The sequence below is a fragment of the Elgaria multicarinata genome, chromosome 1, assembly GCF_023053635.1.
Source record: "Elgaria multicarinata webbii isolate HBS135686 ecotype San Diego chromosome 1, rElgMul1.1.pri, whole genome shotgun sequence".
NCBI lineage: Eukaryota > Metazoa > Chordata > Lepidosauria > Squamata > Anguidae > Elgaria > Elgaria multicarinata.
In genome coordinates, this window is record NC_086171.1 from 175,727,602 (window position 1) to 175,751,496 (window position 23,895).

A 23,895-nucleotide genomic window follows, 5' to 3' on the forward strand; every position below is an offset into this window, starting at 1 on the left:
GGATAACCACGACACACAGTGCGCAGTACAGGAAAGGTGTAAAGACGCTTGGAACATACAAGCGCACAGGTGTAAGTCTGCAAGTTTTCATACGCTATGGAAACGAGGGTGGATAATTTGAGGGTAAACCAGGGCAAAAGTGCAGGTGTGATTGAGCTTTTTGGCTGGATCAGAAAACCGTGTGTGTGTGTGTGTGTGTGTGTGTGTGTGTGATGGTGCAATGGAGTATCCCGGAAGAAGTCCTGGCAGGCTGACTGCAACTCTAAATAGGAGCGCTTCACACTGCAAACCTTTGTTGCAGCTCCCACTTGTCAATTTGGAATCCTTATCTCAGAGCCTCAGCATTCTTGGGTTTTATTCTCATACAAGGGAACAGGGAAAGGAAACTCATGTGTTAGCCTCCTTCTACACTCCTCCTCATGTTTAACATCTTTAATTCAAGCCTTTACAAAGATTGTGTAACATAGAAATCTTTCCTCAATTATCTTTTTGGCTTTTAATATAATTATGTTCTCAGCAAAACGTTATCCGTTTTATCAGTAAAATGTTATCCTTAGTGGTTTTGACTTTTGGCATCCTGAATACACCCTGTTACACTATGTTGCTAAAATGAGTCAGGCGGAGGTGCGGGAAGGGAAGCATTCTTTCTTGTAATGGCTTTTATTCCAGGAGCCATAGCAAAATTAGGGAAGAAGAGGAGTAGCTGAAGACTCCATAGTTCCATAAGAAAAGAGATTAAATGTGCAGAAGCATTTAGAGGGAAGATTCTCATTTGTTTTTTCCTCTGGTGTCTGGCTTTTGTCAGTAGTGAGGGAATAGGACAGAAGGTCTAGTATATAAAATTTATCTTAAGGGGCCTGTAATGGAATGGTTCAATTTCCCCTCTGATACTTGCCTGGTGTGGTTTAGTCCTACTGGGTGCGGCTTTGATTAGTTCCATCTCTGGCCGGATCTACACTAGTCTTATAGCGTTGCTAGTGTCCCTTTCTAACGTGGTTCTCTGTATCAGTTCTCTGTATCACGGGACACACAAGCGTGACTTACGTTTCGCTGCAACGGAACTTCAGGGCACATTGTTCAATCCTTCTGTTCTCCCTCTTCTGTGAGAGCTGCTGGGTTTGCTCCACCCACTGCCTGCCTCATTCCTAGCCAGCAGAGCAGGGTAGGGCAATAGTCATAAGCACACACAAACTTCCTTCCAAAACATGTTAACACAAGTTCCAGGGAATTGCCTGAATGCATAAGAGTCAGCCACTTTGCTGAAGCTAAGCAGGGTTGGGTCTGGTCAGAGTTTGGTTGGGAGACTAAATTGAAAAGTTTTAGCAGCAGCCCCATTTAAGCCCCGCTGGTCATGAGTTTTGGACTTTGGACCCTTGTTAATTTTCCTGCAAGGAGCTACAGCGCTCCTTTGAGCGCTCCTCAGCTCCTTTGCAAAGAGAGGGAAATGTTAAAAAAAATAATCATAAAAAATCAACCGATGACCCAATTTGATTCAAATTTGGTATTTGAATTACTGTGCCAATTTTAGTGTCTTTATCTATAAAGCTTATGCAAATGTAAGCATTTGTTTAAAATCCTGCTCCTGCGCCCACAGCAGCGGCTTGGGCGAATCTTTTGCAAAAGGAGCACAATTAAGGCTGGATGCATGGGACTACTTCACAATCAAAGCAGATTCTAAGGTGGAAAACTTCTGAGTCCTTTGCATGCAATTGTCAGTGATTGCACAGTATAACGCTGGTGTGCTAAAGCTCCAACTGCTGTAGCAGATAAGATAGCAAATGGGGCGAAGGAAGGAGAACAGGAAGTGGGCGGAGCAAACCCAGCAGCTCTGAGAAAGGGAGAGGAAAATTACCGGTAGAACGAGGCACATGAAGCTGTAGCCATGCTGGAACTAAGAAATAGAACCTGTAAGTACAACTCATTTGCAACGTTGGAGACCCATGGTCACGTGACGCTGTGCGTCACAGTAGCCCATTCAAAACGTTAGAACATCAGTGTAGATTCCCACTCTATGTGTGTATGTTGGAACACGTGGAAGGGCCTGTTCAGGTGACAAGCTAACCCACTGTGGATCACTCAAAAATGCAATCCATGGTGGGTTAGCATGTTGTGTGGCAGGAGATTTCCCTCCCCACAGTGGACAGAGCACCCATGCCTGCTACCCTTCTTCTGTAAGATGGTTAGTGGGCTTCCATGGTGGCTCCTGTATTGTCTGATGGGAACTCCGTGGGGATTTCTGCTTGTTTTGGTGGAAAAATATTTATGGTGGTAAGCACAGAGTCCACCTATAAGAATGACTGCTACTTCTGGCAACACTCTTGTTGCTGTGGACAGTCTCCATGGTTGGTGGCCATTCTGCTGCTGTGATCTGGATCTCCTTTCTACATAGTGATTCCACCTTCATTCTGAGTGATCATAGTGCTAGAAACGTCAGCCCTGGCCAGGCCAGCTCCTTCCCTTTAGTTTAACCTTCCCCAACTGGAGGCCCTCCAAATGTTTGAGAGTACAACTCCCATCACCTCTCACCATTAGCCATGCAGGATTGGGCTGGTGGGAGTTGTAGTCCAAAACTTTTGGAGACCACTGAGGTGCTTTTGTTTATTCCTCCTTATGCAGCTCCATCCAATTGTACTTGTGATCCAGTTAGCACTCTGCCTATGCGTCACATACTACCTAGCTACTACATTTAACTCAGGGGTAGGCAATTGGGTGCCCTCCAGATGTTTTGGACTCCCACTTCCATCAGCCCCAACTAGTCTGACCAATGGTCAGGGATTATGGTAGGTGTAGTCCAAAATCTGGAGAGCACCAGTTTGCCTACTCCTGCTTGAGCCCTTTATCAGCCATTTCTGTTCCCAAAGAGAGATGTACCTGCTTCCTTTTCTGCCTCTGATTTCCCTGGATAGCAGCAGAGCCTCTCCTTTCCCCTTGAGTGGTAGTATTCAGCTTTGCAGAGTCTTATGGCCCATTGAGTTGTTCCTATGAGTTGTCATCCTCTGCTTCTTAAACACCCCCCTCCCATTACCTTATGTAGAAAGGTCTTCCAATCCACCTCATTAACAGGATAAAAAGGCTCCTTGCTCTGGCTTTAATACTCAACTTTAGATCCCTAATTAAACTGAACAGCCCTGGTTATAGCTGCCCTTGCTGGAACTGAATCAGGAGGGATTTCAACAGCTTCAGCCTAACTGCTGCTTAAATATTTGCTTCTTTGATAACAAGGCTTCTTGTAGAAAGAATTTGGTAGCAGTTGGATTAGCCTGGGAGTCTCAACATGAGGTCATGAGAAACTTCTTAAAGGCAAAGCAGAGAAGAGGACAACGGGGTTACCACCTTTTTCTTCCTAGAGGTTATGTGCCTCAAACATTTGTAAGACAAGCAAAAAATGCAACAGATACAGTATTTCTCAATGATGGGGAAAGCTGAACCTGTTGGATTTCTGCATACCAGGCAGCTGCTTAGAGCATACAGCCACTGTAATGAAAACAAATAGTGGCACCCTATGAGTGCATGAAATGTACATTTAAAACAGATTTAAAGCAAAAAAGATTGTTGATCATAGAAGCTGACCTGCAGAGAAGTCTTATTTTATCAGAATTAGCAATGACTAAATGGTATCACGGAGTTCCAAAAAAATGCTGGATGAATTTTTGGTGGATAGAAATATATCAAAACAATTAGGGTAGATTTTGGGCTCTATCACACCAGTGATTTAATGTACTCTCGTCATGCCTGGTGTGCGGTTTTGCAGCATGGTACTCACATGACACCGTGCCTGTCCTGCAGACACCCTGCCTCTTCTGTCTTTTCCTAGAACAGGGAAAGTCTGGATTATTTCCCCAAAGTGCATTTAATGCACCCTGAAGCCTTCATGTAGTGCTGTCCACTCGCTTTTTCCTTTATTGGGGGCATGTGCTGTGAAGGGAGAGCTTGCTGACAAAAAGGGAGGGCGGGGCAGTTCTGTCAAAGGAAGGGGCTGAGCCAGTCTAACATACTTTTGCTGCTCCAGCCCCACCCTCCTTGCCCACAGCTCCCTCATTTCTAAAGTTAAAGAGGTGAAATTTGGGACCCTGAGAGTTCTTAAGTAGGGCTTTAGGTATGCCAAGTTTGAATCAGATTGGTTCATCCCTTAATTTTTAAGGAATTTTTATTCCTCCCCTTAAGCCATTGTCCTGATAGTCCACCATTGGAAAAATCCACCTGTTTGCATCTGTGGTGGATCATTTTCCTTTACTTTGATAATGGGCAGCTGTGCATAAAATAGAGATCTGAGGATCCAGCCTGGATACAACTAAGGCATGGGTTATTGCGGTCAGGAACTTCTGATATACTCAGGAATGGGTGCTGCCTCCCCTGCTACCAGGCAGCAAGCAAGCCTTCATCCCAAGCCTAAGTTTAGAAGTGAGGCTTTTCTTACCACTTCACCCCCATGCCAGGAGCAGTTTCATCTGCTAAATTTCTGCATGTCAGACACCTGTTAAAGTCTTGAGAATCCACAAAAAAGAAAAAGAGTAAGAAACAGAGATCTAAATAGGGTGGCCAGATGCAAAAGAGAACAGGGACAGCCCTACCATGAGATTCTGGGCTCCTTTAAATGAGCAATTTATTGTATGCTTGTGTTTGGCCCCTCACAAAAGTTTGCAGGTCTTTCAAATGATGTTGTGAATGACTAGGATGGCTCCCATGGCATCCACTGGAAATTCTGTCATGCAAAGAACCACTTTTAAAGTGGTAACATTTGAAAAAGAGTGGGATCTTCTGCCACTAGATGGCGTTGTCTCAATGGAATTGAATGGAGTGGAAATATTCAAGTCAAACCACAACCATGTGTGTAATTAAGCCCATAACAATCACATCAGAAAGCACAAATGTTCTGGGTGAGCAATGCACTTTCTCCTTAATGTAAAGTTGCCCAGAGTAAGGCAAGCACCTCAGGCAGCACATGCTGGAGGGGGGTGGGGTGAACAGTGGTCAGGTGTTGGAACAGAGCTGTGTGTGCCAGGCAACCTGCATTGCACCCCCTAAGTTAGCTTGCTGCTCTCAGGCGCACTGTCCAGCAACCAGTCTGGTTGGGTTCTGTATGGGTGTGTGTGCTTTCTCTGCCTCAGACAGCAAACTGCCTTGGGCTAAGCCTGGACAGAACTCCTGCACCTTGAATAATTGTGTAGAAATGAACTATGACTGCTGAAATTGCCGCTTCTATACAGCCATTCAAGGTGCAGGAGCCTTATCCTCCTTTGCATCTGGCCACCTTTGAAAGAAAAGCCACTATGGGGTCAAGAAGAGTGAAACTATCCTAAGAATATATTAAGTAATTAATGGTATACAGCAGAAATGAGGCAAGTCTCTTTTTATGTCTCTGGCTGCTAAGTGCTGCCCTGTCCGTGGCCCCTTGTGATGCTCTTGGAGAGATGCTTCAATCTCATTGTGTTTCATTCTCTTGCATTATTAAGTGTTCCTCGTTTTTCTTTGGTCATTAGTATATTTGGTGCATCTTGGAGGTGACCTGAAGCATGTCCTTTGGATGTCTTACAGCACTGTTTGTTCTTGCTGATCTGCGATGAAAGCCACTCTGGAATTTCTAATTTTTGCTCTTGGATTAAAATGCATTGCGACAAGACACTATAATGGTGTTAGGCATTGAAATAACAGCTGAATAGAATTAACTTCAACCCTCATATTTCTCCCCTTTGTCTTAGAGTGCAGGAGTGGCTGCAGCTGATCATACTGACAGTTCATCTAGGTAGTACTATAATGCCTTGACTATCATAACGGCTATTAATAACCCATGAATTTGTCTAATCCTAACTCCAACCACATTAGACTGACTTTGGTGTTTCAATTGTTTCAGTTTCATTTATTTGATATGCAGCAAGAACAGATCACTTAATTGGCATATATAGTTAATTATCCTTGTCAATTAAAACCTCATCTGAGTGATATCATGAGTTACAGAGTAGCTTGTATTTAAGAGGGCTCTGATAATTTCACCAACTGGCAACCCAGTCAGAATTGCTGTTCTTTACCTCTGAGTAAGCCTTAGCGCTTGAAAGAGAAAATCTCATTGCTGACTTTGTGTTGTGCAAACTTTTAACATAGAGATTCTCAGCGGTCCACTTGAGATGGAAGATCCATTCCCACTCCATCTGACTGGCTTGTTTCTCTTCTTTGAACAAGTGTGTCTATGACTCAGCTGACCAAGAGAGAAAACAGCTAGTCAGATGGAGTGGGAATGAGTCTCCTGTCTCAAGTGGCAATCCACCTTGGGCGCCACTGGAGAAGGTAGACCCATTCCCACTCCATCCAATTAACTCACTTTTCTTACTTGAACAAGCATGTCCGGGACTCACCTGCTCAAGAAAGAAAACAGAAGTTATATAGATAGACTCCACTCAGCAACAGATGTATGAATCCCAGCTCAGTGTTCTGAACTTCAAGAATTAATTTATATAGGTTGTGGTCCCTGAAACATCTCTCAGGCCAAATAACACAAAGCGCTACCACAATGTTGTTGTTGTTATTGTTGCTAAAACAGTATTAGTGAGTAACAAATCTTTGCAACAATAAAACAGATAAAACACATTACTACATACAATGAAATTAAGATTATTAGAAGTGTAATAGAAATTGTGGCTATCTTATTTCTTAGTAAAGTTCTCCCAACCAACAAAGCAGTCATTATGGTTACATATTTGGTGAGCATGTTTGGCAGAGTTTAGGTAAACATGTTTGGTAAGCTTCTCATTCTCCCAGGATCAAACCCCTGCTTTTTTTTTTAACCCTTATGTTGACGACCTCATCCTGGTCAAATTTCAGACCTGGTCATACCACCACCACTCCTAATGCTACCATTTAACCTTAATAATTGCTCTAGTTCTTTTCTCTTAAACACACATCTGTGAATTTTGACTTTCTGGACTTAGTCATAACTTCTACTCATACCTCACATGGACCTCTCTTTGAGGGCTCCTCTAAATGAGTGAGTTATTGCATGCTCATGATTGCCCATTCACAGAGGTTTGCAGGTCCATTAAATGATGTCTCCAATGACCAGGACATCTCCCATGCTAACCCTATTAAAAGTACAACAGATAATGGCTGAGTTCGGATGACACGCTAATCAACGGTTGTTTCCCATTCTGTTCCTGTTATCCCCCCTAGTTGATTAGCGTGTCGTCCGAACTCAGTCCATGTGGTAATATCTGAAAAAAGTAGGATCCCCAGTGTGTAACTCTGGTGTTGCGCAATAATTCCACTACTGTCTCAGTGTAAGTAAACAGAGCACTCAGGGGGAGTATTCAATCCAAACCACATGGCTGCCCATGGCCATCCATGTCATTGAGCCGATGGCAAACACAGAAAGTGAAAGCAGAAAGCCCTGGTAAGACAGCGGGATTTTTTTTTTAATGTAGAGAAGCTCTAATGCAGCCAGGTTTACTACTATCTTCAGAAGCACCTTAAGGAAGATATCTCCCCATCTGGTAATGAGCTTTTTACTTCTAAGAATGAACCAACCCACCTGTGGCAACTTCTTTGCCTCGTTTCCAAGAATATCTTCCAGTACTCATACTTACGTCACAGTACATACAGAACTAATCAATTTTATTACTAATCACATACACAGATTATATTCTTATGAAATACAATGAATTATTATCAACACATGGTATATTGATATTTTATGACACACTATGGTATGGAAAAGAAACTTTTCTACAGCTTAATGATACCTGCTAGTTCAATGCTGGTGCTGCAGTTGCTCCACTCTAAATAATGTTGTCTTCTGACCTGCTCATGTTTCTGTTTGATTGAAAAGCATCCCTACGCAGCAGAACCATTGATATGTATGTTGGAAATGGCCCTGTCTGCCCTCCTGACACTCCTTTGGTTGCCAAGAATATAATTTCCCAGTGTCTGGTGTTTTCATACACATCACTGTCCTTGGGCAGATAATGTTTGCAATATATCTGCTACTTTTGCGCTTTTAACGTTTAGAAATGTCTTATATCCTCAAGGTGTTTCCACCAGAGTAAAGCTGGTTGAATGGCTAACTTGTTAGCAACAACATAAATTTTGGAGAAGCGAATTTTATCCTGCACCCTAACTCCACATAGCTCATACTCATGTAATGTGTAGCTCAGGGTTATAATTTCCTTTAATCTAGTGCAAGTGTGTGTGACCCTTTTTAGAAAAGAAGGGTAACAATCCTGCAGCTCAAGATGCCTAAGATGGTTTGATGTTTGCAACATGGGCCTTACTTCATTTTTAATGTGAGACATCTCTGTTGCTTAGGACCAGTTTTGCATAGTAGTGGTGTAGATCTAAACAAAAGCAGTTGGTTTCTTGTCAAGTTGCCCAGTAGCAATCTTCAAATTATGGGCACCATATCAGGGTGAGAAACTGCTGGGTAGATGTCTCCAGGTAGGGCTGAGAAAGACTCTTGCCTGAAACTCTGGAAAGCTGCTGCCAATGGTCATGCTGGCTGAGGGTGATGGGATTTGTAGTCCAATACATTTGGAGGTTCTCCGCTAAATCACCTTTTCTTATATTTTCATCATGAGGTTGCCAGTTGGAGCTTCTGCCACTGGCCTAGAGTATGTTAAGCTGTGCTATAGTTATATTAGTTCACCCACTAACTATTGTCTACTTATATTGCTAGTGGCTCAAGAGGGTCTCAAACAGAGTTCTTTTCTAGTGCTGTTACTAAGATCTTTTAAATCCCAAATGCCAGGGATTGAACCTGGGACCTTGTGCATCCAAAGCATGAGCTCTTCATCAAAGCTGTGGCCTGACACGCACGTGTGCGTGCATGCGTGCGCGCGCACACACACAAACACACACACTTGGCTCAATCCATGGCAATGTGGAAGTTATCAGATGCTGATACATACAAAAAAAATCAAGTGTGTCATGGATTAAAATAATTGTGCAATAGTTAATTGGTTTCCCAAAACACAGGAAGTAGACCCAGTCTTAGGATGATATGTTCACCCTGTAATTAGAGCTCAGAGGCTGCATGACTCAAAATGACAGAGGACCAACTCAAGATTCCCCTGCTGGTTGCTTAGCAAGCTCACTATTCCTTGATGGTCACAAGGCCTGCTGCTTTTCTTTGATGCCTATTATGTTGGAGGAAGCTTCAGAATTCTGATTTCATATCCTCTTTTGAGGTATGTCAGAATACTAACACAAGTTTAAGAAAGAGAAGAATCCTATTCCAGCAGCAGAGAAAGTGTCTTCTTTGCTCCCTAATCACTACTGGTTTTTTCATAACCCTGCAGCTGAGGGGATTGGCAGATGTGTACAACTTCTCATTTCACTGAAGTTGTGCCTGAATGTGTGAAAAGCTTTGTATTTGAGTGACTAATTCCTACCCAAAGTCATCCATGCTACTGCAGTATAAGAAATCAAATCTGTGTTTCTTTTCCCCCCATGCAAGCCCCTTGTCCAGGAAGGACGTATTAATGACCAGCCAGAAGTTAGAACAATCCTTGGGGTGCACAAAGGCCTTCTTTAAGAATGCCCACTCCCAAGGAGGCAATTACAAACATAAGAACATACAAAGAGCCATGCTGGATCAGACCAAGGGCCTATCTAGTCCAGCATTCTGTTCGTATTGTTGCCAACCACAGCGGTCAAGCAGGAATCCACAAGCAGGACAAGAGTGCATTAGCAGCCTCCCATCCATGTTCCCCAGCAACTGGTGTACAGAGGCTTATTGCCTCTTATACTGGAAGTATTACATAGCCATCAGGACTAGTAGCCATTGATAGCCTTCTCCTCCAGGAATTTATCTAACCCTCTTTTAAAGCCATCCATGACATCTTGTGGTAGTGAATTCTATCATTTAACTGTGCGCTCTGTGAAGAAATACACCTCTATCATGTTTCTCCTTAGCCTCCCCTTTTCCAAGCTAAAAATGTCAGTTGTTGTAATCTTCTCTCATAGAGGAGAAACTCCAGCCCCTTGGTCATTTTTCTTGCCCTTTTCTAGATTTTTAATCCATCCAAAAACATAAATATTTTGCATAAATAAATATGGGCTTGCAATCCCTCTATAGAATCAAGTTTGTAGTTCGGGGGGTTCTGTTAGAACAGGCACTGACAATGGAGACTCAAGTGGCCTTGGTGACATGTAGCACATTTCACCAGCTCAGACTGGTGCAATACTTCAGGCCTTCCTAGAGAGAGAGGGACCCTAGCCACAGTAATCCATGCTCTGATAGTATCCCATTTAGACTACTGTAATGCATTGTACATGCAGCAGCTCTTGAACGATGTCCAGAAATTGCAGTTTGGTTCAAAGCACAGTGGCTAGATTGCTGTGTAGGACCAGGTCATAATACACAGAGAGAGAGAGAGAGAGAGAGAGAGAGAGAGAGAGAGAGAGAGAGGGAGGGAGGGGGGAGGGGGGAGGGACTGGCCTTTAATAGTATCAAATTGGATGCTGATTGGCCACTCATCAAGATCCAAAGTCTTGTTCTTGGATATATTCAATCAATTGCAAAACAGCAATTTATACTGTGGTATTTATTTATTGTGATCTAAGAAAAATACAATACCTTGTTACAACTACACCTTGTTTCAAAAATACTACATCTTGTTAGCAATATTATCAACACAGAGCAAGCATGCCCTCTTGTTTTTGAAGCAAACACAACTAAGTCTTTGGCCTTCTTCCTAGAGCCTAGGCTTTTTTTTTTGGCAAGTGTATAGAATCAGTGAACTGGCTGGAGATGTAAGAGCTCTTGATCCATAATAACATGCGGTCTGCAACACAGGGTGGCGTGGAATGCCTCTCTAACTGTGTCCCTAAAGGCAGTTTTATGGCGTTAGGATGTTAGATAGAAGAAAGTATTTCAGGTGGAACACAAGAAACTGCCTTATACTGGTTCAGGCTATTGGTCCAGCTGGCACAAAATTATCTATTCCACACTGACTGGCAATGGTTCTCCAGGGTTTCATACAGGAGTCTTTCCTAGCCTTACCTGGAAATGCCAAGGATTGGACCTAGGGCCATTTGCATCTGTTCTATTACTGATCTATAAGTTCTGTACACTTTTATTGTTTACTAGCAAAAAAGCCTGTCATACGACAGGTGTAAAGTAGTAGTCCGGGGAGGAGGTTAGTTGGTTTTGGCCCCTCTGCTAGGCCGGAAGCTCCTGGCAGTTATCTTTCTCGGAACTTGGAACTTACATAGAAGGCTGCAGCTCTGAGGAACGTCCCTAGGTTGCACCAGAGGGCAAAAACTATAACTACCTTGGAGGAGCAGTCTGGGCTTTTATATATATAGATTGTAGGTGAGATCTGTGTGTCTTCTTCTATGTAATGCCTGAATCAGCCTTTAACACAACTCTGCCACTTATTTATCATGAGTTTGAGCCCTAGACCTCTGTTGCTCCACACAGCCTATTCCCTAAATGCAAGCTTAGAGTATTGGGCTACTGTATTTCAGAGACCTCATTACCAGTGAAGGCACAACAATAAGTCCCATGATTTTTTCAAAGATACAATGTGTCTTCTCTTTGTGGTGATTTTTTCAGAAGGATTTGTTTCAACTAAGAAGTGGGAATCTGGAAAATTTACTTTGGAGCACATATCCTAATGCAAATAAACATCAGTATGTGTAACCGAATTCTCCCCATTTGCCCTGCTTCCCGTTTCTTTTTCCTACCCTCCCTCTCTTTCCTCTGTATGGATTTTTAGGTTCTTGCAGCAGGGAACTGTCCTCTGATCTCTTTAAAACACCATGCACATTGATGGTGCTGTATAAATAATACAAATAACATAGTGCTGGCAGTGTTATTTTGGAGGGATCACTATGCACAGTTCTTCAGTTGTTGCCTAGATAGATTTTGCTGCTTGTTTCTTGGACTTACGTTTGATGGATTTTGATGATTTTGCCATCATCATTTTAAAAATAATAGATTGTTTTTCATTACTCCTGTTGCTTTCAGGATTCTGGGAATCAAATTCAGGGTCTGAATATTTTAGTGAACAACTAATAAATAAATTCTACGTGGCTTATCATAGGAGGAAAAGGCAGCATTTATTGTCTGGATTCCACATGTAGCATCTCTAAGAGATAAAAAGGCTTTGGCACCAGCTTTCATATGCAACTGGGAGGAAGATGTTTATAGCTGTCCACTGAGAGGAAGTTCAGTCCTGTGAAGCAGGAATTAAAAACTGAAGCATTCTACTGAGCCCCATGTGTGTTTTGACTAAATCCCAGATTACAAGAGAAATGGCTCAAAAATAAAAGACAGAGATTTTACAGAGAATGGTTCCAATAACCCCGAGGTGCTATTAGGGATGGAGAAAGAGAAGGGAGTATAATTAATCATTTTAGCTGACAGCATCCAAACATGTTGCTAAGATTAGACATGAAGCTTCTACGGGGGCTGGAACAGCCTGATTCTCCTTCTCACCCAAGCCCTTTTCTTTTACTAAATCCCACTCATTACTGTCTCCAGTTCCCCTGGGCTGAGAAGACACCAAAGGAAGTGGCATCTTACAGGAAGCAGTTCACATTTTCACAGGAACTTGGTTAATGACCCTCTCCGAGACTTACCTGTTATTCATGACTGAACTAAACTATGTATTTGCTAGGGCTGAGCTGAAATTTCACAGAAGACATTTTTCTCAGAAACATTTTGTGGTTCTTCCTCTCACTCCTCTGGAAAAAAAAGGCCAGTTGGCAGACTTTCCTCTGAATATTCTTCATCGTATTTGTGTGTGTGTGTGTGTTGACCACTATTTCCTTCCCCTGCGGCAGTGCCCCAAAACCAACACTAGGGCTGAGGCATTGTGGAGGTTGCAAAATGGCTGCCAGGCTGCCACCACAGCTGCTGCTGCTGAAAAAGGAGCTGTGCTACTGCTATTGCCACCGCTAATGATGAGTCCCACCCACAACAAACTGTTGGAAAATTTCCCTCCTTCTTATTCCTCTGCAAGTACAAACATCTTTTATTAGGCAAACAGAAGAATGATAGGCGGGATCCATTTTAGTTTTGATGAATTTTCCTCACCTGATAGGGATCCGGTGGTAATATCCCTCTTTACCAGAGTGAGTGTAATTTGTGTCCTCCAGATTGATTGAAATCAGAACTTTAGCAGGGGAAACATTCACTGTCACTTCATGTTTACCAGGATGTGCTAGCCTTCCTATATTTATGCATGCCAGACTGCTGTTAAAACCATAGGAGCAGAAAATGCAATTGACAACTCTTGTTAGGGCTGATAGGATTTGTAGGCCAAAACATCTGGAGGACAATGTTGCCCACCCCTGGTCTACACTGACGAATGGTGGCTCTCTCGGATTTCAGTCAGGCATCTTTCGCAGTCTTATATGGAGATGCCAAGGTTGAACCTGGGATGTTTACATGCAAAGCATGTTACCTACCGCTGAGCTATGATCTTATCTCCTCCCTTGCATCTTATTCCTCTCTTACACAAGGGACTGCTCCTATGCATGCATCATCATAATCATCTTTATTATTATTATTATTATTATTGGCCTAACATTTTCTAAGTACTGTACATAGATTAAAAGATAAGATAGTACCTGTCTTATCACAGTTTAATAGACAGGACACAAAAGAAAAAGGAATAGTGAGGGAAGAGGAAAGCAAGCCAATTTAGATACGGCTGCATCAAGTTACAAAAGTCCTATTCAAGTGGTAATTTCACTCATACAATTAGAACTGCATGACGGGGAGCGGGGACAGCCGTAATACCTCAAACCCCGGCCCTCCACTTCTGTCCTTTTCACCTACCATGAGTTGGAGGGCATCTATAGCAGAGAGCCGGCTTTACTTGTTTAGGCACACCCATGTACAGTACTGGCAGTAAGAGCTTTAAACTAAAACTACTGAAATGCAGCCCCCAAGAATTTTTCCAGAACTGAATTTTGCCCTCAGACTGGAAAGGGTTCCTCACCTCTGCATTCTACAGTCTCGGCTGTAGTACTCTTCCTGCTTTCAACTTCATATATGAGAAATGTGTGTCCCATCAACGATTGCAAGAAGGAGAGAAAAATACTCTATTGGCAAAGACAAGAGTTTCCAAAAAAGTAATTTTATTAGATTGATGCTCCCGTAGCATGTGGCACATACAGAGAAAATTAAGACACAAGGTGTGGTGAGGAGCTAGAACAAATTGGTCTCTCACTGAACAAAATTTCCCTGCAAAGTTATATACATGAGTCTGGAAAGTTTTTAGATCAGTGAGTCAGAACGTTAATGCAGAGTGTAGATCAGGGATAGGGAACATGTGGCCTCCAGATGTTGGTTGGTCTGCAACTCTCATTACCCTTCACCATTGGCTATACTGGCTAGGCCTGATGGGACTTGCAGTTCAACAGCATCTGGAGAGCCACCCTTCCACCCCTGCTGTAGATAATGAATGAGGTTGAATTTCAGAGTGGTGTGTGTGTGTGTGTGTGTGTGTAATTGTTGGGCTCAGTTTTCAACCAACCTGTCTGAACAGAAATGTATGATGCTAATTTGAGGACACTTTTGTCATTCCAGGGCATATCATTTCAAGTCAAAAAGCAAATTGTTTAAAAGCAAATTGAAACAAACAGCAACACATATGTTAGGTATGACATGAAAAATATAACAAAACCTATTTGCAAGAAGCTTGGCAAAGGTATTGGCTGCAATCTGTCTCATAGTAAAGTCCCATGGAAATCAATGAGCATAAAGTATGGGTAACCGTAAACATGTCTGTACTTGATTTCCCTGATCCAGAGACATTCACTTTAATGGAACCTGGGTTTGGCCACTATCCACTGGATGAGCAGACAGCATTTTCAGGCCTGGTAGCATTGGCCATCTGTTTGCCAGTACCCAGTACACAAGAGGTACTGTGCATGCACCAACTTAATGCTGGATATCATCCTCCACCCAGCACTTTTTTTGCCTTTGAAGAATCGGATCTAGAATGGTGATCCATGTATGGAACCTTTGTTTCCAGTAGGGATGGGCCAACCTGTCAGTTTTGCTTTCTCTCATATTCAGTTTTTTTAAAGTTCTTTCTCTCCCAAATGTGAAGTGCTTTGCAAATTTTCATAAATTCTTATAAAAATAAATGGAAATGAAATTCTTGCCCATCTACACCACCCAGGTATAGCTATTCCCAGCATGGAGGGGACCGTGATGTACCTGCCTGCCATATAGCTCTTAAAAATGAGGAGCCTGTCAGAAAAAAGGGCGGCAAATCTAATTAAGCATTAATATGGTTGCATTCACAGGGATCCAAGTGCAGACTTTTAAGAGCTAAGGCTTCAAATTCTTGGTCTTGTACAGACAAATCTGTCAGTTTTAGCTCCCCCCACATTCACTTTTTTAAAATAAAAATAAAAATCTCAAGTTGTTTTTGTCCTGAGCATTGAGAACTTTGTGAATTTTGGTAAAGACTTCTCAAAACCAAAGTGAAACGAACTTCTCACCTATCCCTAGTTCCCAGACATGAATTGCCTTATTTGGATTACATTGATGGTTGTAATTTGGAGAAAGCTAGCCACTCTCAGTTCCCACTGAAATCAATGGGATGTAAAAGTTAGGCACACCTTGGTTCCCATTAAAATCAATGAGAAGGAAGTCAGATCCATTGATTTCAATGAAAGGGAGGGGTGTTCAGCTTTCTCTAGATAGTGCTCAGTGTTTTTAAAAGTCAATATTGACCCTAGGATGAAGATTATGTTTAATTTTGTGCAATGAAAAGCCAATGGGAGAATCTAACACTTTTATTGGGGGCCAGCTTTATTGGTATTCTCTATTAAAAAACAAACACAATTGGTTCTATACGTAGAATAAGAAGGCTAAACCTATTTTAGATCCTCACATGCTCCTTCAGCTGCAGCATTGTTCACATTAGCTGAGCCATGCTACCTATGTCATCTGGAGGCTGACAATGCTGGTGTAGGTAGTAACCGCATCAACAGACTTGCCCACATGAGTGCTGTCTTTCAGATGTTACTTGCGGTGACTTAGAAGCAGCTACATCAGAGGAGTTCCCATGACATTGAAGGTATGAATGTGCCAGGCCTGAGCTGAAGTAGATTTAATATTGAAAAAAGAAAGAAAGAAGAAGCACTTGCTAAGATCTGCAGCACGAGCTTATTGCAATTTTTGCAATCATGCTGTTTGGTTATAGTGGAACTATGCACTTGTCCATGACTCCTGAGAAATAATTTTTAGAAGGCAGTCTAGGAATAGGAGAGACAAGCAAACCTAATGTATTGGTTCTCAGAGATGGCAGATGTTAGTCTTGTGTGACTCATGTAGATACTGCATGTGGACATTACACTATTAGAAAACAAGAGTCAGATGTAGGGACAGGAAAGGAGCAAACCGGCAAATGCAAATATGCTGTAAACTACACAAGCCAAAATGGCATCAGATTGAGATTGCCTGCAATGCTGACATGCAGTCATTGGCCTGTCAAGATCAGACCAAGATGAATGCAGTATGACAGCCTTGTGGTTTTACAAGCAAAGGAATTAAAGGAACTGGTTGAAAATAATTATTTTCAGAATGTTGTCAGAAAATATATTTTCAATATTTGTTTTCAATTGGGGATTAAAAATAAAATTATTTCCCCAAACTTAAGGGAGAATGCATAAAAACACTTGAAATGTTGCAGCTTTCACCTAACTTTGGCAAATGATCCAAATTTTTAATGAAATGTAAAGGAAATGAAAAATGTCCCAGAGAAACTTCCTCGACAAAATAGGTAAGGAATTACAACAAATACAGCCAAATATAGAGGGTGGGGGGAAATGGATGGGAAATTGATCTTTAAAAGAGAGAGAGAGCTAGAAAGAGAGAGAGATATTTTAAATTACAAAGCTGTGACCAGCTCTAGAATTGCAGCAGGAGTGGGCCAGACCTTAAGCAACTGAGCTCATGCAAAAGGTTCTTTAGAGAACATAAAATCAGAACAATGGTTCATTTTTCCCTGAGGAATTAGCAACTCTTTAAAACACACCAAAGGTCAGGCTGGGATGCACACTGTACAGACTCCATGAACATCACAGCATGAATAAGAAAACCTGTAATGTGTCACTGCTCACAATAACAAAGGGGTGTTCACATGTCACAACAAGTCTAATCAAGGCCTTCTCATTTTTCATTCACATTTTCCATCCTCGTTTTTCTTCTTGAGCCTGTATGATTATCTGCAGAACACCAATACTTCTCTACTATTTGTCCCTTTCCATACACACAGAAATAGCTATTTTACATGTTAGTTTACAGGCTAGAATTTCAGCCCATGTCTCAGTCTTCCAACTCTTCTTCTTCTTCTTCTTCTTCTTCTTCTTCTTCTTCTTCTTCTTCTTCTTCTTCTTCTTCTTCTTCTTCTTCTACTACTTCTCCTTCTTCTCCTTCTTCCAGGCAGCCATATCCAAAAAGTGAAAACCACAGAGAACACCACCTTGAGAGACATAAATAACTAAGACAACTATGACCACACAACAGTTTTGCTGCCTTTGTCATCATGGAAACAAGTACTCTCACTGTCTGATGTCCAGTTCTTCTGCCATTCAGCAATAGGTTGCTTTAGAATTCAGGACACGTGGCAAAATTTGAAACCAAAACAAAAAAGAATTTGGTTGAGTCCCATTGGATCCACCACTTGATGTATCAGGGCGTCGAAGGTGGTTTTGGAGAGGGGCATGACCCTTGGCTGTCAAAGCTGGCTGCTCGGCCATGCCACTGAGGAAAAAAGAAAGGTAGCAAGTTATTCAAGAAAGTAATAAACAGTGCATAAAAATGTACTAGCACCTCAATCCAGAACTTCTGCGGAAGTGGGCAGTCCCATGCTTTTAAATGGGAGGAGAGGGGAGAGCACCATTCATGCATTCCTTTTCATGTGCATGGCTGCAGTCTCCATTAACATGAATGGATATGCTTCCACTGGCACTTAGGTGTTTCACACTCAAAAGAACAGTTGTGTTGGATCCAGACTTTGTCATGCTTAGAGTACACCAAGTGCAATCAATAGGACAAATTGGTCACAACTAACTTAAGTCCCATTGATTTCAGTGGGTCTGCTCTAAGCATGACTAAATTTGGATTTAACCTGCTGGATTGGCGCAACACTGTTTTTAAATGCCTCCCTTTGGATGGTTGAAAATCAACACTTGAGCACTAAAATGATCAATGCAGCTAATGGTTTCCATCTGAATGTTTCAGATGGGGTTTGGGAGAGAAGAGCTTTTTGAGCTGTTCATGGTTTTTTAGAATTTCAATCAATATTGAACCTTCACAGTTGTGGTTCACAATAATGCAATCACTCCCAACACAAATTTGTGTTTCCAAAGTGTTTGCAAGCAAATCCCTAAATAAACGCAATCTTTTTATTTCTCAACACCATGAGGGGAAAAAAATCAGTTGCATCCAGGCATTTTCCTTCCCCAACTTGTGCAAGATTCCCCCCATCAATTTTGTAGTTGGGGGACAGAGCAGGATGGAGTAAATAATATCAACAACTCTGAGCTGAGTTGGTGGGGAAGGGTGTGGCCAGAGTTCTGGACTGATAGGCCTGGATTTGGCCCACTGGCTGGAGGTTCCCCACATAGGCACTTAGAAGGTTAATAATATTTATGGTGGATAACAAACAACTTGAACAATCAAAAGGGCAATTTTAGTACCAATCTGCTTGATACTGTTGACACATTTGGTGTGCTGTGACCATCACCATCACCTATTATTTTTCTAACATTTAACATGTTTACAATAAATAAACATTCACAAGAGTCCCATTCCATAGGATTATAAACTAATATCATGGGGACAAAAGGAACAGCGAGACATAGGGGATGAGAGGGTTTATGTTAATGCAAAGAACGTGATCAGAAAGAAACTTAGCAGATGAAAGCAGCTATAGGAAATTGATCTTACTGGAAAAGTAAGGGGGGGTCATTTAAAAAGAAGCCAGAGAAATAACCAATGGAATGTTTTATGGCAGGGAGACAGTTCCATAATTATGGTGCAGCAAGAGTGAAAGGACATCAGCAACCAAGAAGGAGAGCACAAGAAGTAGGAGTTTTAACAAGTAAGTTATTAGAAGAACAAAGGGCAAAAGAAGGTCAGACCAGAGAAATCAACATGCTGAGATAAGGCAGTCCGAGTTCATATAGAGACCTTATCAACAAAATACTCAGCAAACATATTAGGAGAAAGTGATAAAAGAAAGAGAAGGGGATGGAGAACTGAATTAAATGTTGAGGACAAATGACAAGGATAAGCAAAAGATGGATGAATAAGATGAGCAAACTAAGATTGCTTAGCAGAAAAATGTGCAGATGAATGAGATGAAAACATATTTAAAGTGAAGAGTAAGAATGAGATTTGTGCCAATGAAGCCTGTTCATTTCTGAGCACTACAATTCAAAATGAGCATTGAAAAGTTGGGGTGGATTCAGAAGCAAATGACACTGAAGGTGAAGGGTAAAGCTGAAAGGAAATTGTGAACAGTTTCAAAATATGACAAAATCCAGATTTTGACTCTGAATGTTGACCACAGACTATGAAACGTGACAAAATTTGAGTGTAAAGAAAGAACAGTCTTTTTATTTTTTATTTTTCTTGATGTTATGTGCTAAATATAAGTTACCACTCTCAAATATTGTCACTCTCAAAATTTAATATATTTATTATGTCTAATTTTGTTCCATTTTTTTGTCAAATACTACAGACCATTACCAACACAGATTATCAAATACTAAATAGAATTGCATACCAGATATCAAACATTATCAGTTGATTTCAGTATTTTATATTTGACCATGTTTGATAGCTGGCAAGATATCATTGGATATAAAATATTCTGAATATTTATAGAGGAAAAATATGAGCAGAAACTAAAGAGGTGGGGTTTGTTTTAAGCTCTGGCAAAGACTGGAAGACTGAACAGAATGCTGGACTAGATGGACCCTTGGTCTGATCCAGCATGGTTCTTATGTTCCTTTCTTGGAGAATTTCTAGAAGAGGTTGAAGGGCAGATAATGGGTTAGAGTTCCTTCTGATTCTGTAATTTATGGCAATGTCCCAAAAGCCAGCCAGTTAGTCAATTGTAATGTGGTGGATAAGAGCATAAGGGATGAGCAATGGTATCTTGGGTTCAAATCTCTGTTTAGCCATGTACTCACTGGGTGGCCTTAGCATAGGTGTGCACAGCACATTTTATTAGCGTGTGCATCCTGGGATTTTTTTTAAAGGCAAACATTTATTGAATACTCAGTCATACAGGACATTTTTTTATTCATTTATTTATTAAACGCTGTAGACACTGATGCCCTACTCCACATCCAGCTTGCCTGACCATGAGAAAGCAGTTGCAGGTGGGCGGAGGGAAATGAGGAGATGCTCCTCAAGCCCCAGCATTTGATCTGTAATATGGGAATAATATATTGCTGGCCTATACTATGGGTGATTGTCAGAATTACTAAGACAATGTTTGTGGAACACATATGACAATACTATTTTTAAAATCTCTTTATTTGTATTTGGTTTACAATGTTTATGTACTTTTAGTTGCTACAATTATAGAATATCAAAATTACTGTGCTTAAAGAGGGCGCAGTTATTTTCCCCTTAATTAATTGAAATAATAGTATGGGAGAGAGAAAGAATAACAAGAGTGCCATTCCATAGATTATTTAGATATTGTTACTACAGTGATGTCTGCCTCATATTAACCAGGGACAGATTGCCAATATATTTTTTATTTTGTTTTTCAAAACAGCATCCTGTTGCTGAGCCTGTGATCACCAGATGCAACATGAAAAATAAGTATGGCCAGCCAAAGTTAGGTTCCTTATCTTATCTAGGAAAAGGCTGTCCTTACTTTGGCATCTGGGTGGCATCCCATTTTAGTATGTGTGAGTGGCAATTAAGAAAAAACACACACGTCAAACTACATCAAAACTTAATTCTCCTAAAAATTAGCTAATGCAGTTCAGCAAGATCCACTTCCTAGTCATGAGGTCACTCTTCAAAATGAAAATCAGATCAAGCTAGAAGTAAAGATATGGTAGAGTATATAATAGCCTTCCCCAACCAGGTCTTGCCAGATGTTTTGGAATACAACTCTCATCATTCCTGACCATTCACCATGTTGACTCAGGCTGATAGGAGTTGAAGTCAAATAAATCCGGAGGGTACCTAGTTGGGGAAGGCTGGTATACAGGATAAGATCATTTTTAGGCACTCAATGTTAGAAATCACTGGCCATCTGTCTTGGGGCTATGAAATGTAATTTCAAACAAAGGTTATCCAAGATTCTGAACATTTGCCTACAGATCTCTAGTCTTGTGATCTCTAGTCTATATGCAGTTATCAAACTAGTTGCATCTGCAAATGCCTGTGGATGATAGTGTTGGTAGTGTTTTGATGCCTCTTCCTATAAGTTTAAGTATTTCAAAAATGTCTTCCTTCACCTTTCATACAATGTACATTACCCAAAGCTCTACATCTGAATATTGACATTAATGTTCTCCCACATTTCATGCAAAGGAGAGAAAACATACCAAAGGAAATATCCTACACTAAAGAACAAGTACAAACCAGCATCGAGAGGTATAGACATACAATGTGTTAAGACTACACCTGAAAATGTAAAGTGTGAATGTGACAATATGGGTTTCCTGCCACATAATGACTAAATCAGCCTCTACGTCCCAGAAAGGCAGGGAATCTCTCTCATCTCTATACTATAGTTAGTAAGGGTGCAATCCTTTGCCCTCATTCACTCTCATGATTGGCTGAGGCATGCTTGGAGTTGTAGGACTTTATTTGTCTAAACATGCATAGCATTGCGCCCTAAGACATGTAGTCTTATCTCTCCAATGTCTGAATTCAGGGGATGTGGGAGATAATAAGAGTGGCGTAGTAACACCAATATTGTTGTTTGCAGTGGACTAGAGTATCAGTCTGTTGATGATATTCTCTCACAGAAGATGGGCAAAAACAGCGAATGTGGTACCTGAACATTTGATATCATCACAACATAAACATAGGACAACTCAAATCCTTTAAAAACACTTAAGAACCTCTTCTAAGCTTTCATTTAGTAGGACTTGGACTGACTGGCAAAATTCAATTTTTCTAGAGATTTTTCACAACTCTAAGGGCACAATCCTATGCATATTTAGACAGAAAAATGGCCTACAACTCAGCATGCCTCAGCCAGACATCCTGGCTAGGGCATGCTGGGAGCCTTTTTTCTGTCTAAACATGCCTTAAATCAGCCTTCCTAACTGGTGCTCTCCACATGTTTTGGACTTCTCTCTCATCATGTCAGCATGGCCAATGGTAAGGAATACTGGGAGTTGTAGTCCAAAACTTCTGGAATGTACCAGGTTTGGAAAGGCTGTTCTAGCTATACATATGAAATTGCTTTTGAACAATCCCCCTAGGGTTTCACCTGCACTCAATAAGTAAGCAAATAAATGTCATGGCCCCAAAAGACTGAAATGGCCTTATTATTAAATTTTAAATCTGTTTTATAGTAATGAGCTGATGATAATGAGAATCTGTGATGCCAGATACATCCAAGCTTATCCTCCAAAAATCTCTGCTAAGCCCTTTTCCCGTCAGTGTTTGTAGAAAATAGACTCCTGGTTGTTGTTGTTTTATAAATATGCTTTCTTGTACAAATGTCCCTTGTCTGATACCTTGGAATATCTGGAGTGAGACAGCATCACAGAAGAAAGGGAATGGGATGGCTCTGCTACAGGGACATTCAATCCAGGTGCTGGATTTTGCTGTGGGCAGAAATAGACAAAGGGTCATTTGGTGATGTTTCAGTTTGGCCACTGTAAGGTATACCCAAGGGACATGTCTAAATAATAGCTCTGAAGGTCAGACAGGCCCCCAGTGTATATCCAGCCCCTGTAGTCCACGTGCACCTTCATCCCATACTGGTCCCTCTGCTCATCCTCACCAGCTCAAATCCTAAGCAAAACCATTCTGCAACCATGCAGTCTACACTAAAGGCGTCATACTATGAACTTACATACACAGCATGAACAGTTGAATTCCGGACATGCCTTGAAAAGCTGGGTCATGTTTTCTCTAACCCTGCAGGAAGTCCCATGCAATATGAACGGGGGCGGGGGGGGGGAATAACAAGGGACGATAATGGAAAAGGGATTATTTGGTGAAAAAACCTCAATATGTCTGTCCCAGAAGGAAGGCACTTAGCTCTTCTACCCTAACTGATATTGTCCTGTTAACCCCGCGGGTGCTGAAATATTAAATGCCTTTAACTAGCAAAATAAACTGGGACTTTCAGTTAGCAATCCAGAGTTCCCTTCTTGTATCAGTTACTGAAGGTGCTGGTAAGCTTTAACAACACTTGCCTTGTAGATGATCCTATAAGTGGCCAGATGTTCAGCATTGCTGTGCATGTCAGTTACATGCATAGTTTATTTTTGGCAAAACTGGAGCTGTTGTTTTTCAGAACAATGTAATGACACATGCTGAACTCATGAGAATGCTGCCCCTTGTCTTCATTCATCTTGTCTGTTTTCTACAGATGCTTAATTGGTCCTCATGCATGCTGTAACTGAGCAACTACCACTTGAGCATTAAGGTGCAGTGCCCAACATCTGTAACATCTGGTTCATATTCTTTTTTTATACCCTCAAAGAAGCTGCATGCTGCATAGTGTTTGTTTTGGTAGTTTGGATTTTTCACTTATTCATTTATTCATGAATGCTCCTCCACCCTGCATGTTGCTAAGAGTTTGCCTTAGCAAAAGCAGATCAAAGAAGGGCATTTTGCTCTTGGACCTAAAGGCAGAGTTTTGTGATGGTAATTAGCACCTGTGAAAAAGCACACATCTAATGAAGCTTTAATCTTGACTAGGCTCTGTGATGGTTGTT

At 41.3% G+C, this 23,895-nt stretch overlaps 1 protein-coding gene across 1 annotated transcript in view; it reads right to left on the reverse strand.

Annotated features, from left to right (window-relative positions):
• Nucleotides 1–17,362: 17,362 nt before the first annotated feature.
• Nucleotides 17,363–23,895, reverse strand: part of SYT6 (synaptotagmin 6) — a 192,529-nt gene continuing 185,996 nt past the window's right edge. The window contains exon 7 of the mRNA XM_063143533.1: nucleotides 17,363–17,719. Coding sequence (XP_062999603.1) covers nucleotides 17,648–17,719 — 72 coding nt within the window. The 3' untranslated portion in view covers nucleotides 17,363–17,647. The remainder of the gene's footprint in view (nucleotides 17,720–23,895) is intronic.